Source organism: Stegodyphus dumicola, chromosome 10 (genome assembly GCF_044657685.1).
Source record: "Stegodyphus dumicola isolate Sdum_Otavi_A_Nest chromosome 10, ASM4465768v1".
NCBI lineage: Eukaryota > Metazoa > Arthropoda > Arachnida > Araneae > Eresidae > Stegodyphus > Stegodyphus dumicola.
Window position 1 is genome coordinate 161,792,867 of NC_140777.1, and position 15,079 is coordinate 161,807,945.

The 15,079-nt window shown below is 26.8% G+C and overlaps 2 protein-coding genes across 5 annotated transcripts in view; one reads left to right on the forward strand and one right to left on the reverse strand.

Moving 5' to 3' along the window:
• The window catches only part of LOC118201990 (protein trapped in endoderm-1-like), a 205,860-nt gene extending 199,132 nt beyond the window's left edge, over positions 1 to 6,728 (forward strand). For all 3 annotated transcript variants that reach the window (XM_085825787.1, XM_085825786.1, XM_035374143.2), the window contains one exon: positions 538 to 6,728. In XM_085825787.1, the coding sequence (XP_085681913.1) occupies positions 538 to 835 (298 nt within the window). In that variant the 3' untranslated portion in view covers positions 836 to 6,728. The remainder of the gene's footprint in view (positions 1 to 537) is intronic.
• Positions 1 to 15,079, reverse strand: part of LOC118201991 (intraflagellar transport protein 52 homolog) — a 76,737-nt gene that overhangs the window by 19,144 nt on the left and 42,514 nt on the right. The window contains exon 11 of one of the 2 annotated variants that reach the window (XM_085825784.1): positions 12,161 to 12,432. The exons of the other annotated variant lie outside the window; for it this stretch is intronic. Within the exon in view, the coding sequence (XP_085681910.1) occupies positions 12,163 to 12,432 (270 nt within the window). The 3' untranslated portion in view covers positions 12,161 to 12,162. The remainder of the gene's footprint in view (positions 1 to 12,160; positions 12,433 to 15,079) is intronic. 2 annotated transcript variants of the gene reach the window in all.

A 15,079-nucleotide genomic window follows, 5' to 3' on the forward strand; every position in this document is an offset into this window, starting at 1 on the left:
CTGTGTTTGGATTTTTTATATTTTTCAATTTTTAATAAAGATATTTTGAGGTTTTATGCACTTTTGCGTTGCAGCGAAGTGAGAACTAAATTAATTGAATGACTAATATATCTCTAATGAAATGCAAGGAAATAAGTTTAAATGAAATACAGGAAAAAATGCGTAAATTTAATATTTCGTAAGGGAAGTCATGTGGTGTATACGTCAGATTTTTTCCTTTTAATGACAAGAATATTTAGCCTGATACTTTCCTAATCTAAACTATACTTACCACCTTTTTTCCATAGAAAGTTAACTTTGTGAAATTCATATCTGCCAATGGAACTACATATACTTCTGATTCTTCCAGGTTAATACTTCTGATCATATAGAGTAAATAATATTGCGTAATATTTTTAGAAATTCTTTAATTGTTTTATATGCTCGCTAAAATTAGTCGAAATATCTTCACCAATATGTATGATAAAATATAAAAAAGAAATAATAGAAACTTTTCTGTACAGTATCTATTTAACAAAATGTTTCATTAAATTCCAGATCTCCAAGTGTACACGTGATGGCTTCAGTGCTGGCTTGGATGTCGTCATGTATCAATCCTGTCATATACGCAGCTATGAATCGACAATATAGGCAGGCCTATCTACGCCTTTTTTGCGGCAGTAAAAGGCGATTCGGAGCTCCTAATTCTAGCTCCAGCACAACGCGATCAGGCTCCAGCCACTCCAAGACCTTGATGTCAGAAGTTTTTGTTTTTAATTCCACTGCAAATGGAACAAATGGAACCCAGAAACCTAACAACGATAAGGCAAAGAAGGATGAAGAAAATAAAGTATAAATACTGTCAAGTTCCTCAGTAGAAGAGAACAAATGAGACCCAGAATACAGAGTAATGATGAAAATGAAAGGAACAAATAGTTCTCTTCAGTGAGAGAATGCGACGCTTTTTGTTTATCTAACTTTCTGTTGTTCATAAAGCGTAAAAGCTGTTCATGATTATATGTCAGCCTTAGGCTGCTATACCAAAGAGCATGGCTTTTTTTTTTAATAAGGATTTATTTTAGGAAAATACGCAATCTCTGGATGTTTTCGACTGTGGAATATTACCTCGGGCGAATAGATGAGCCGAGTTCAGAATACGTAAAACTTCTTCCAGACACAAAATTGTGGAAGACATACCTCTCACAGTATATTCTTCATGGCAAAAATGTTCAATGTACAAAATCTTTCTCTGAAGTAGAAAGAAGAATTTTCGCAATCAAATGTGTTGAACGTTTAGTTGCATTCTACATTCAGCTACCATCACTCAAAACTTATCGTAACGAAGACGCGTGTTTCATTAAATCACAAATATTTTTTCTAAATTGTGTGTACTATATATGCTTCAGATCAGACACACAGAAGAATCAAAACCAATATCATATGACGAGAAAAATCATTACGTTCATTTATTTTTATATTTTTATGTATGTGTACTTGAATTTGTTTAGCTATTTTTGCAGCGGAAAATGACACTTTGCCTAAACTGCATGAAAAAATAAATCATATATTTGCTCAAAATGGCATTTTCCAAATTTGTTTTCAGAAGCATATAATATGCCTGTTTATTTGTTACCATGACGTAGCAACAAGTTATACGGTATATTCATTAATGAAGAAAACAAAAACTTCCCGTTATATTTGCTTATATTATACTATATACGTTGCACTTCCTGCATGTTCTATCAACAGGAACCAGCTGGTATTTTTTAGGACTATCCATCGTTGGAATATTTCCTGAAATCATCTTTTAGTAATAAGTTATTATAGTAAGAGCTATAGTTGTTAACCATGCTGCTTGATACGAAAAATAGTGCATGTTAAAAACGTATACTGAAGTTTACTCATCGCAACATTACATACGGAATTTCACGAACTGCATGTGTTAAGTTGGCCTTCAGCCACAGTTATTATATTATCTCGATATTTTCTTCCAAGTAATAGCTCCAAGGTGGATAAAAAAAAAAAAAAATTCAATTACGTAAAATTTAGAAATCTTATATCCTTAGAATCCCAGATCTCAGAATTCCTAGATTTTATGAATACCTTATAAAAATAATCTACAGTACATTAACCATGAATCCATTTTCCATGAATACTCTAAAATACAATTTTCCATTTAATAATTGTAATAGTTATATAAAAATTTAAAAGCATAAAAACAAAATTCAACTTAAAGATATATAACTATTCATAATTTTTAAATGTTAGACTGCTGTTATTTGCGTTTTTAAAAATTAAAAAAATACAGTGATTATTAAGCATAAAACAAAACTGTTAAAAATAACACTTTGATAAATGTCTTCCGTAAACTTTCAGACATTCTATTTTTAAACAATGCGAACATTTTTATGCATCTCTCTTTTTATATATATCTATACACACACAAACTTTAACTATAAAATTTACACAAAATGTCTAGCAATCGTTAAACTTCTAATAATTTTACTAATGTATTACATAATTGAATCTGATGAAATTACAATGCGTTTAAATAAAATGATGAATTTAAAATTTTGTAGATACTAAATTATCTAATGTAGAAAACAAAACTTTAATTACTTGTAAAAGTAAATTTTTTCTTCCAGAAATTTTAAAACAGCTGGTGAGATAAAACTGCATGGATCAAAATTTTCAAAATTCAGTGTTTAACTGGGATTTAGTGACCCTGAAATCACTCAATGAGCGATTCCCAAGTCACCAAATCCCACTCAGTCAATGAGCACTATTATGTCTGTCTGGGGAATAAAAGCAGTCTGATCAAAGTGCTGACCACACTGCCTTGAATTTTTACTGCAGTCTTGCAGTATAGGGACCCTAATCCCTATGAACCTCTCACCAGTTCCCCAATCAGGGCTATTGTAGGATCACTTTACCTTTTATAAAACTGCCATATAGGTTTATAGCCCAGTATGGTTTGCTGAGGTGTAATACGGAATGATACCAATATTGGCCTACAGGCACCTTGTATTACACCTCAGCAATCTGTGGCATAAGTCAGTTTAATCCCACCTAAAAAAATCTATCATGACTAAACATTGCTATGGTTATCTATCCTCAGAGAATATTTCAATATTGATTACATAAAAAAAAATTTAGTATATTCATCTAACATATAACTTTTTTGTGCTCTTTATTCTCCACTTAATAAAAAGGTTTACAGAAACATTATCTTATCAGATTTTCAACTCCAAATTTACAAATGGAACTTACAGGATACAAAAATCATCAAGTGTGTTCGTGCATTTTACAATGGTTCACTATCTTAATTTTTTTTTTAAATATAAAGTGTTTTAAAATTATAATTAAAAAGTATGTAACACGTGCTTTTCACTCAGCTTTAAATCTGAAATCAGCTTCATATTATTATATAGACATATATATGTAACCGGCAACGTTTGAAAGCCGGTATTCTACAATATTACTAGGCATTTTACAAAACGCCAAAAACTGTCAGGAAGTGTACGAAACGTTGAACATTTCACACAATTCCCCAAATGACAAACTGCAGAATCCTTACATCTCCAATTCATTTCAAATGTCATGTGACACTATAACTTTTAACGCAGACCTTAAGTTCAGAATTTGCTATTTGCATTTTACACTTCATTCTGAAGCATCAAAACACGCGATATTCATCCGTGAATTTGTTTAACAAAAATTTGAGTCTTGTAGTGTCAAAGATGGAATCATCATGGATGGACATGCAACAACGATGCTATGATGAACTGTCCAAAGTTTAACTGCAAGTGTTTTAAATAATAGCTTTATCATGATCTTTTATCATACGTTGCCTGTTGTTGATTTGCCGTTCTATAGAAGATATATTGAGTTCTAAAATTACTTATGTGCTCACGCTTTCAATTTTTTTTTTAGTTATATGACACAAGTTCCATAAATTGGCTCATAGGTTTGATACTGCTGATCTAAAATTTTGTGGATTTCATGTAACACTCATTTTCTAAATTATCACCTATTACAATATGTTACTTAATATCTTAAATAAGAATTAAAATGAAATAAAAAATTTAAAATATGCACAAGTAATAATATGACATGATCTGAAAACAAGCTACCTTTCCCCCACAAAAGAAAAAAAAAACGTACTATTTTCATAAATAACCAGAACAACTATTCTGTATCTTTCGTAATCTTAATAAGCAATTTTATTAAGTAATAATAAGATATTATTAAATAATAATAAGCTATATCATAATAATATTAATTAGTAAATGGTAATCTTAGTCAATAAGTAATCATGAATACGCTGTTTTATATAAATTTATTCTAGAAAAATATGCAAGAGAGTATAGTTTTATTACTGGCAGTACTAAGTTCAAATATTTTAATTAAATTATATCTCTTCCTAATATTTTAAACATTTTAGATAACAATTAAGTTTTGCAAAATTCTCTTTAGAAATAAATCAAAATTTTGGAATACTTCTCTTTACACATACTATTACTCCCATCATTAACTTTTTTTTTTTTTTTTTTTTTTGTTGCTGTGTAACTCATGTATTAGTATTCTTTTAACAATATCAATGCTTCTAATTTTATATCCAATAATTCTTTAACTATATAAACCATTTTACTGACCCCCCACTGATCTATTTTTGTGTTCAAACACACTGCATTATTATTGATACCAAAATTTAATATTTTGTTCTTTATAACTGACCAGACAAACAAGATATTGCATTTATAATCTCAAATACATAAAATTAATTATAATAAAAGTTAACTCTCATCTAAAAAATAATTTTACACAAGTATTATATGCAAATATGTCTACGATAAGTACACAATATGCTTCTCATACTTTGTCTAATAAATGCTTTTCATACTTTGTCAGAAAAAGTCAGCCATTCCATAAAATACCTAGGTATTCTACAGAATCCCGGCGTTTCATACGTTGCCGGTAATACATATAATCTCAATTTAAGCTACTGTAAATTGTAAATAAGTAAAACCGTAACTTACACCATCAAAGCACATTTTAAAATTAACATTATTAGATTTACTGTATGGACTCTCCTTCTGAACTGTATGAGTTACTTTAATGGAGAGTTTATATTATGGAATGAATTCTCATTTCTAAAGCAATGTAATGCAAATTCATTTTTTAACTACCTCTCTTATTAAAATATTGTTATAATTTTTCTTCTGTATTTCACAATTTATTATCAGTTCAAAATTTTAAAGCATTATAATAGCTTCATTTCTTTCCTCCTAAAAGTATATTTTTAAATATGTTTAGTATTCTTAATAAGTTTTAACCACTATCAACAAAATCTCCCCCCCCCAAAAAAAAAAAGAGTTTGGAAAATGCCAAGTAAAAATATACATGCACATATATATATGTTTACATTTCATAATGTATTTTATTTATGTCTTTATTTTTTCATTATTTGTATTAGATACTTTACATTTGAATACATTTGTAATGTTTTTGTCCAATTTTTAGTGTTACTTCTTGAAAATAATACTTTATTATTATAATTTTCCTCAAAAATGAATTCATGTGTAAATGACAAAATTTATAAATAAGTAATACATTCAAAAATTTAATTCTTTTGTTTGGAATAATTAAATTAATTATTGCTGTGAAATTCATTATAGTTTATTTAATTATTCAATATTTCATTCACATGCAAAAAATATTTGTGTTCTAACTTTTTTAATGAAGAAAAATATGGAATAAGCAAAATAAATATTCAATCTCTGAAAAAATGTGAACAAACTCCTCTAAATTTGTTCTATGGTTTTACACAAGTTTTATTTGCAATTTAATAAAAATTTCAGAATTTGCAAAAAAATTTAAAATATATAGCTAAGCAATAGATATTTAAATCTGAGAACAAGGAATGTCTTTCTCTGTGATTTAATATTTTAAAATATAAGTATAAATATATACTTAGAAATATACAATAGCCATTTTACTTAAGATTTTGTCAAATTCCTCTGCCTCTCCATCATATATATATATATATATATATATATAAAAAAAAAAAAAAAAAAAAAGTAAAACAGTGAATACAGTTCTGCTTTGATGACAAAAGGAATTTTGCATGAAAAGCCATATAAGATAATTTTGCCTTTTATAATAGCTGAAAGACTTAAAAATGAATATTTTGAAAAGCATTACAATTGCATAATCTGTTAATGAAATATGCACAGATTACATTAGGCATACCATGCATTTAGCAGTTAGAGTATTCATACAATTTTTTTAAATGATATTTGTCTTTAATCTCAGGTATGGATATTCAACTTTTTTGACTGTCTAGGAAATTTCACTGCCTCATACAGGTATGCCAAAAAGCAGCACATCAAAAATATTCCAGCGGCTGCATATGGGATTGAATATCTATCAACAATCATAATATAATCTATATCAGCATTGCATTCTGATAAAATTATATTTACTTTTCAATTGAAAAACAATTTATACAAATATACAAATTATAATATTGCTTTATTTTAAATAGTGCATATATATTTAGTTTGATAAATATGGGAAGCAAATGTTAAAGACAGCATTTACATTTTTTACAGAAAATAAATGCTCACAAATACACATATATACATAATCTCAAAAATAAACATCATGAACATTGTGAAGGACTGCAAAATTTTTTTCACGAATAGATAATTTATAAAAGTTGAAAAAATAAATTTTCTTTGAATATATATCTGATTCTAACTCTACATGTTTTGATGTTAAAAAGGCAGAGCACGGCAGGACCAGGCATAGCAGGTATTTATCGTCAAAAAAGCAGGTACAGCTTCTTTGTGCCCTAATCTTGAAACAACACCCAAGGGAGCCGTAAATGCACAACTGGCTGCCACAGCCCAGTCATGGTCAAAATACCATCCCAGAAAGCTCAGTAATGGCCAAAATGCCATTTCAGACAACCAGAGATACTCACCAAAAATTTATTAACACTCATTTACCACACAATTCTGATTTTAAAAGAGAGTGGTGCAGAAAATATACTGTAATGCAGTTAGCATTTCCTGAAATCTTGAAAATCTATTGTCAAAAACTTCTGGTAAATATGGTAAAATAAAATGGTAGACAATGTTATGTACTTTTTTTTCATGTTTACATTATTTTATGTAGACAAAGTTCAATAATGATTTAAATTGTTGCCTTAAATGAGTAACTGTTACAATTTCAGTTTAATTTAAAATGATGATGTTCTTTGAAACATTATTTATTATTATAGCTGCTTTTGGCTTTAAAGATATATTGAGTTCTCAAATTACTTATGTGCTCACGCTTTCATTCTTTTTTTAGTTATATGACACAAGTTCCATAAATTGGCTCATAGGTTTGATACTGCTGATCTAAAATTTTGTGGATTTCATGTAACACTCATTTTCTTAATTATCATCTATTACAATATGTTACTTAATACCTTAAATAAGAATTAAAATGAAATAAAAAATTTAAAATATGCACAAGTAATAATATGACATGATCTGAAAACAAGCTACCTTTTCCCCACAAAAGAAAAAAAAAACCGTACTATTTTCATAAATAACCAGAACAACTATTCTGTATCTTTCGTAATCTTAATAAGCAATTTTATTAAGTAATAATAAGATATTATTAAATAATAATAAGCTATATCATAATAATATTAATTAATAAATGGTAATCTTAGTCAATAAGTAATCATGAATACGCTGTTTTATATAAATTTATTCTAGAAAAATATGCAAGAGAGTATAGTTTTATTACTGGCAGTACTAAGTTCAAATATTTTAATTAAATTATATCTCTTCCTAATATTTTAAACATTTTAGATAACAATTAAGTTTTGCAAAATTCTCTTTAGAAATAAATCAAAATTTTGGAATACTTCTCTTTACACATACTATTACTCCCATCATTAACTTTTTTTTTTTTTTTTTTGCTGTGTAACTCATGTATTAGTATTCTTTTAACAATATCAATGCTTCTAATTTTATATCCAATAATTCTTTAACTATATAAACCATTTTACTGACCCCCCACTGATCTATTTTTTTGTTCAAACACACTGCATTATTATTGATACCAAAATTTAATATTTTGTTCTTTATAACTGACCAGACAAACAAGATATTGCATTTATAATCTCAAATACATAAAATTAATTATAATAAAAGTTAACTCTCGTCTAAAAAATAATAATTTTGTCAGAAAAGTATAGTTAGTGCAAAAACAACTTCACATGATATGTAAGAAAACAAAGGCACCTGATGCACTTAAAATCTCAAATGTATATTACAACCTAATACTAGTCTCTGGTATACTGGTACACAATCACATTAGGATTTTAACCAGTTCCTTTTGCATATGCCTTAGACCAACTGTGTATATAAATAAATCAAGTTGCGAACGCACCCTCCCGAAGGCGAAGATATTGCGGCCATTGAAAGGGGAGTCAAGGTTCGTGAAAATAATTAACTTGCATGATAAGAGGTGTTTTACATACATCAAATATTTAATGACAAAAGTAAACTTTCACTAGTATAACAACAAAAGTATTAAGTTACAGAATAGGTAAAACAACTATTTATTTCGAAACATAAATATTAATACAACTGAATAAGTAGTATAAGATTAACATTCATATGAAGTAAAGCAATATTAATTTTATTTTATATAATAAATAGATTTTTAAAGCTATGCACATTCCAATACTTCATGTGAGTAACACTTGCTTTTAAAATTAATCATTTATTTAACATATAAAGCATATCATGATTATTTGATGTAATAACAAATATGTAAAATAATAATAAACATAGAAGATAGTAGGAATCTTTTCCATTATAAAACAATACACCTCAAAAATTTGTCTACAGAAAAATACATGTCCCAATAGAGCATTACGGTGCTAACTCAAATTCGAGTTGTACTGAAGTGAATCCAAATGAAGAAGCTGGAAAAAAGACAATAACCCATTTAAACATATTTCAACTGATAGTGTTGCCTACTGACCACCTTTAAATTAAATGCGTTTTCTTCCCTCTTATAAGTGCTCTAGCATTAAGTAAGGATACTATCAATAAAAATGATTAAGTAAGCATATTATCCACAAAAAGATTCTAAATTGTCATTCTGTTTTAGTTCTTTCTTTGTTAAAATAATTTACTAAACTGAATTATTTCTTATATTTAGGAAAGATTTTACCACCATGTTGTCTAATAATGGAAAAGATCCAGTATTAGATTTTCAAATTAATTATAATAAAAGTACTTTCAATGGTACTTTTCCAATGGTATTTTCAGCATCTAAAAATAACCAATTAGTGTTTCTGAGACTAAGTACGTGTTACAATTTTCAAGAAAAAGAAAAAAAAAAATTCAGTTGATATGTAATATACATGGCATTGCTAAAATTCCATACACACAATAATGTATATTTAACATCTCGGTATAAAATGCATCATGTAAAAGAAAGAGCTAAAAAATATAGAAAATTTTCTTATAAAATAGTATACTAATACAGATTTCAAGCAGATTTTAATACTGACCAAAAACTTGCATCATTACATTAAGCTTACATACAGACGCTGTGAAATAATTGTTTAATCATTATAAATGTCCTAACTGTTGTGACTTTTTCATTGTAATCTCCCTCCCCAAAATTATAATTACACAATAAGAATTAAATATATACTCTAATACATAAAAATATAAATTCAAATATTTAAAAAAGTAACATTTTTTAATATAAATTCTTATTTTAAAGCAGATAAATAACAAACTATTTATTTCAATGACACATATTTTAAAAAAAAAAAAAAAGACACAAAGCTAAAAGCATTAAACTTAGGATTTTTTAACATTGGTTAATCACATGAATTTACAATAAATTTCTTAAATACAATGTTTCAAATAAATCAAATTCATTACATTAAATTATGTGCAATGTCACGCAAAACCAATTTCAAAGCTATAGCATTATGATTTTCAAATACATTTACTGATATAATTCAAAGCAATCACCATATTTAAAATATAAAATTTACCTAATAATATTGAAAATGTACGCATTTATTTAAGTCACTTTGCAGTTGTGAAAAAGAATGATGATTTATTTCTCATTTTATGTGGGTTTTTAATTATGTAGCCCATATTGAAAGTAATTAAAAAATTTTAATGTTAGAAAATTTTATTTTGGAGTTAAAACTACCATTCATTTAAACTATTTTCTCTGTACTATATAAAAAAGCATTAAAATATTTAGGTAGAACATAAAAATAAATACTTTAAAAATAAGGGTCAAATATTAAGTGCAAAATTTAGTTTAAATAGTTCATATGTATTATTTATTCAATGCATCATTTGTTTATCTTATTATTAAACAAGAATCTGTTGGTGAAGGTATTATCTGATCCATACCAGATGCTGTTTTAGTAAACTAATTTCAATTTTTTAATAACAATTAGCTACATTGGTTAAATATTCTATTTAATTTTTTTAAGTCATTCACAATAAATGTTTACATTTTTATATTCAAATATACATTAGAAATGAAACTCTCAATGTTTTATAAGACACAAGGTAAAATGCATGTGCACAATGGCCATGATCATAACTTCTAATTATATCAATCTGAAGGTTACTAAATGAATTTTTCTATGTTTTTATGAAACCAAATATATTTATTCGGAAATTTTATTTTGCTTCAAATTAATTTAAGATTGTGTACATATCATATGCTTATTACATATAAACAATGAAGTTAAATAGATATTTACAAAAATGTTCAACAACATATAAATTAAAAAGAAAACATTTGACAATTATTTATATTTCTTATTATATTTCATGATTATTCATTATAAATAGTTGATTGGTTGGTTGATTTTTTAAATGGCACAAAACCTCGAGGGTTATTATGCGAGAGACAAATGGTGAGTAAAATTCAAGATTATTATAAATAGATTTATATTTCATTATAAATCGCTAATTGTGCTAAGAAATTACATGCAGCAGAAAAAATTCTGCCAGCATCAATTATGACAATGTTCACTGATTCTAATGCAATTAAACACCTGATTAGTGAATACTCATGAGACAAAGCTTTTTGGTCCCATGAGTATCCATGGAACCAAATGGATTGAAAGTTAATCATCTACATAGACAATCAGTAAATTTAGGAGTTAAGAATAAACAAGCAAAATTTTTTTAATTAATAAATTTGTTCTTAAAAGATAAATAAATGTTGCACTTATAAGAAGAAAATTTTTTAATATAGTGAATATATTGACTTTAATTTTTACTGTGAGGAAACCGTATAAAAAGTTACATTTTCCCTTCATAGTTTTAAGAATGTTTAAATTAGAAATTCTGCATAATGGTTTTAAGAATGCAATTAGAAGCAATTATCTAGAGCCAATATTTCGAGTATAAAAAGCTCAAAGCTACTTTTGTGAAACATCTTTTAAGAATCTTATTTACATTTTATAGATATCACTTTTGAGTTTTCTTTTTGGCTTAGGTTTCATATAAATTTGCATTTATGAATTATATATATATTTTCAGTTGAAATTTTACAAATTTAGAATACATATTAAGTGACTTATACATATAAGTGACTATATGTATACCTTATTTCTCATCTCATCTACTATTAATATGGAACTGCATCTGGGAAGCTATTGTAATTATGATTGTAAATCATAAATCCAAATTAAAACTAGTTATTCAGAGACAGTGAGCTAATTAATAAACTTTCATATAATTTAAAGAAAAATTTAAATGATCTTATGATCAATGTATATGATCCATTATTTATATGACTAGACATGTAAAAATATGATTTAAGTACAAAAAAATTAAATAAATATGAGTTAAGATGTAAAAAGGGGGCTATTATTATTCTAAGATAATTTAAATACTGCAAATTTAGTCACTGCCCCAAGATAGAATTAATTATTCACAGGCAAGAGATAAAATTAAATAATTTTTACATTAAACTAAAATTTAAGTCTGAAATTGCGTGACTAGATTTATAAAAATATAGCTTAAACAAAGGATATAAAAATACTCCAGTAAATCATAGTGAAATGTAAAATATACATTACATTATTATTTCCATAGAATTTAAATATTTGTACCCTTAGTCCATAGTACCATGATTCAACTTTTTGAATTCAGCAACTTGAGAAGCAATATATTCCAAAATATGCTTTCCATCACGGTTATTACTGGGCAATTTGTCAGTAACATTAAGGACATCTCCACATTCTCTGATGAAATATTCAATATCATCATCTGTACACTTGTTGGTGAGCTGAGCAAGTCTAGCTTTTTCAGTGCTGAAAGCTTCATCTAAATCAAAAAGCTCAAGTGCAGGTTTTTGGAGTTCTCGGAAAGATGGTGGGAAAACCTATGTTAAAAAATGTTATGATAAAATGCACAGTTTAGGTTAGTACACTAGAACCCAGTTTATCCAAAATAAAGTGAGAAAGACATCTTAATACTTCTTTATTCATATAACCCAAAGGAAATAGTATTAACAACTGAAAGAAAAAATAAATGCGTCATGTTATATGCAAGATACATATTAAATTACATGAAATAATGATTGGTCTTTCAAATGTTTTTCTTGTAATTCTTAAGAGCAGCTATGTTATGCCAGTATTTGATGAAAAGTATACATGAAAGTTGTTTTCTGGCACAGATTTCTTGGCTCATTATTTTTGCATATAAAGTTGAGATCACTTGTTTCCATGATAAAATATGCATTTAAGGCTAAAGAATAATACAGTGAAAACAAGTTTATTTAAAAGAATGAGATGATTGTTGTTTTTAATTTAATGTTATTTTTCTCCACTGTTTCAGTAAACAGAAGTTTGGTTAAGAAGCATTTTAACTCAGAAATGGAACTCAAATAATTTAACAAACATTTTACTGGGTAATTAAGTGATAGAGTAGCTAACTGAATAGGGATAAAATACTTATATAAATATAACATTTCAATTTTAATAACTAATTCCTCAAACTCAAAATATTTTGAGAAGCAGTTTTGTCAAATCAGACAGAACTAGTTGAATTCTATTTTTGTATTGAGTAAAAATTTGTGTTTATACAATATGTATTTGCACATTCATTTTAATTCACGCATATGATTTGCAAATAATTTTAAAAGAAGAAGTAGTTTGTTATCATTCCTTCCCTATACACATACCAGATTAGACTGAGTATTATAAACACACATATAATTGCTTTAATTTTAATTTTCAAACAAATATGAGAAGAATTCAGCATCTCTCACATGACATATGCATTACTAATTATCCACATACATAAATTTGCAATTAAAAAACATTTGGTCAAATTTATTTTGAATAGAGAGCCAGTAGGAATATACAAAATTTTAAATGTGCTTCAAGATTCTAGAATCACCATTATTCGAGAAAGAAAAATATCTTAGTACATAGTAAATAATTAATATAGTATACATAGTAAATAATTAATATAGTATACAAGTAAACTACTAGTTATGCTGTCTTAGTTGTTTGAATTGAGTATAAAACAATACTGGAGAATAAAATCTATTGCAAATGGTTACAGATTAATTTGTTTGGACTTCTTTAATCTAATGATATGACACATTTTGTAAATGTATTGGTACCATAAAATATTTTTAATTACCTAATTTCCTTTTTAATAACTATTAAACATATTCCTTCAGTATATTTAAACATACCCCTTCAAGATTATATCATCATCAATAAGCATATATTTTTATTTTTAATAAAAATCAAGATAAACAAAATTTATACTGTGAAACAAACATTTAGTTCAAAATAATTATTTTTATTATAATTAAGCATATATTTTATAATTTAATAAAATACACTTTAAAAAAATCAAGATATACTATTATGTACTTTAAGTCAGATATATAAATAAAAAGCTAAATACATAAAGATGCTAATACATAATTCATAAAACATTTCATGTCATTCCTTAAAATAAATTATCTTAAGTTTATATAAATAAGAATAATTTCCTTAAATTCTTTTTATTAAAATTAAATCAAGTTGGAATTTGCAAACATAAATAATAATAATTTAAATACTAGACTTAAATAAATGTATTGAAGAATATCTGTAAGTTATCGACTATTAAAATTGAGCATTAACTAGGACAAAATTCAACTAAGTTTATTTAACAGAATTCTTATGATACAAAGATAAAATCATTAAAACTTCAGGTACATTGTACAGACAGAATATGCTATTATCACTAACAAATGTGGTCACCATGAGCAAAAATAATCGCTGCTATACAGTGAGGCATAGAGTTGAAGAGACATTTGATGGCATTTGGGGATACTGCAGTCCAAGCAGCTGCACTTTGTTGTTAATTGTGTCACAATGCTCTAGAGGCTCGGGTACTCGCGCCTTGAAACCACTGCTCTTCACAATGGCGTTTGCTTGCTTCTCAAATAAGAATGTTAATTTTTACCCGGATATAGATAAGGGGTTTTGAAGTCACAGAGTTATTTTATTACTAAACAATACATGCACCTGCCCAGTAAAAAGGTCTTTCTTTTCCAGAGACTTTTCTCTGACCTCAACACACTTGCTCCCCAAGCTAGTATTCTAATTTTATAAATTATTTCCTGTGGTTTAAATTTAATGTAAATATACTTTGCTGTAATTAAAAATAGAAATTGCATAAAGTTTTATTTAAATAAAAAATATTTTCTGAATATTTTTAGATGAAATACGAATAAAATAAGTATGAATGGAAAACGAATGATCCATACCAAAGCCAAAAAGACCAAGCCCCCCCCCATTAACATAAAAAAAAACACAAATTTCATGTGCCAGATGAAAAGAAACTAAATAACGCTGGATATAGATTAAGAAAGAAACTAAATAACGCTGGACATAGATTAAGAAAGAAACTAAATAACGCTGGACATAGATTAAGGAAGAAACTAAATAATGCTGGACATAGATCAAATTTAGATCCAATCAGTGTACATTTTGTAGCACAAGGAAGAAAAATCATAGAAGAAG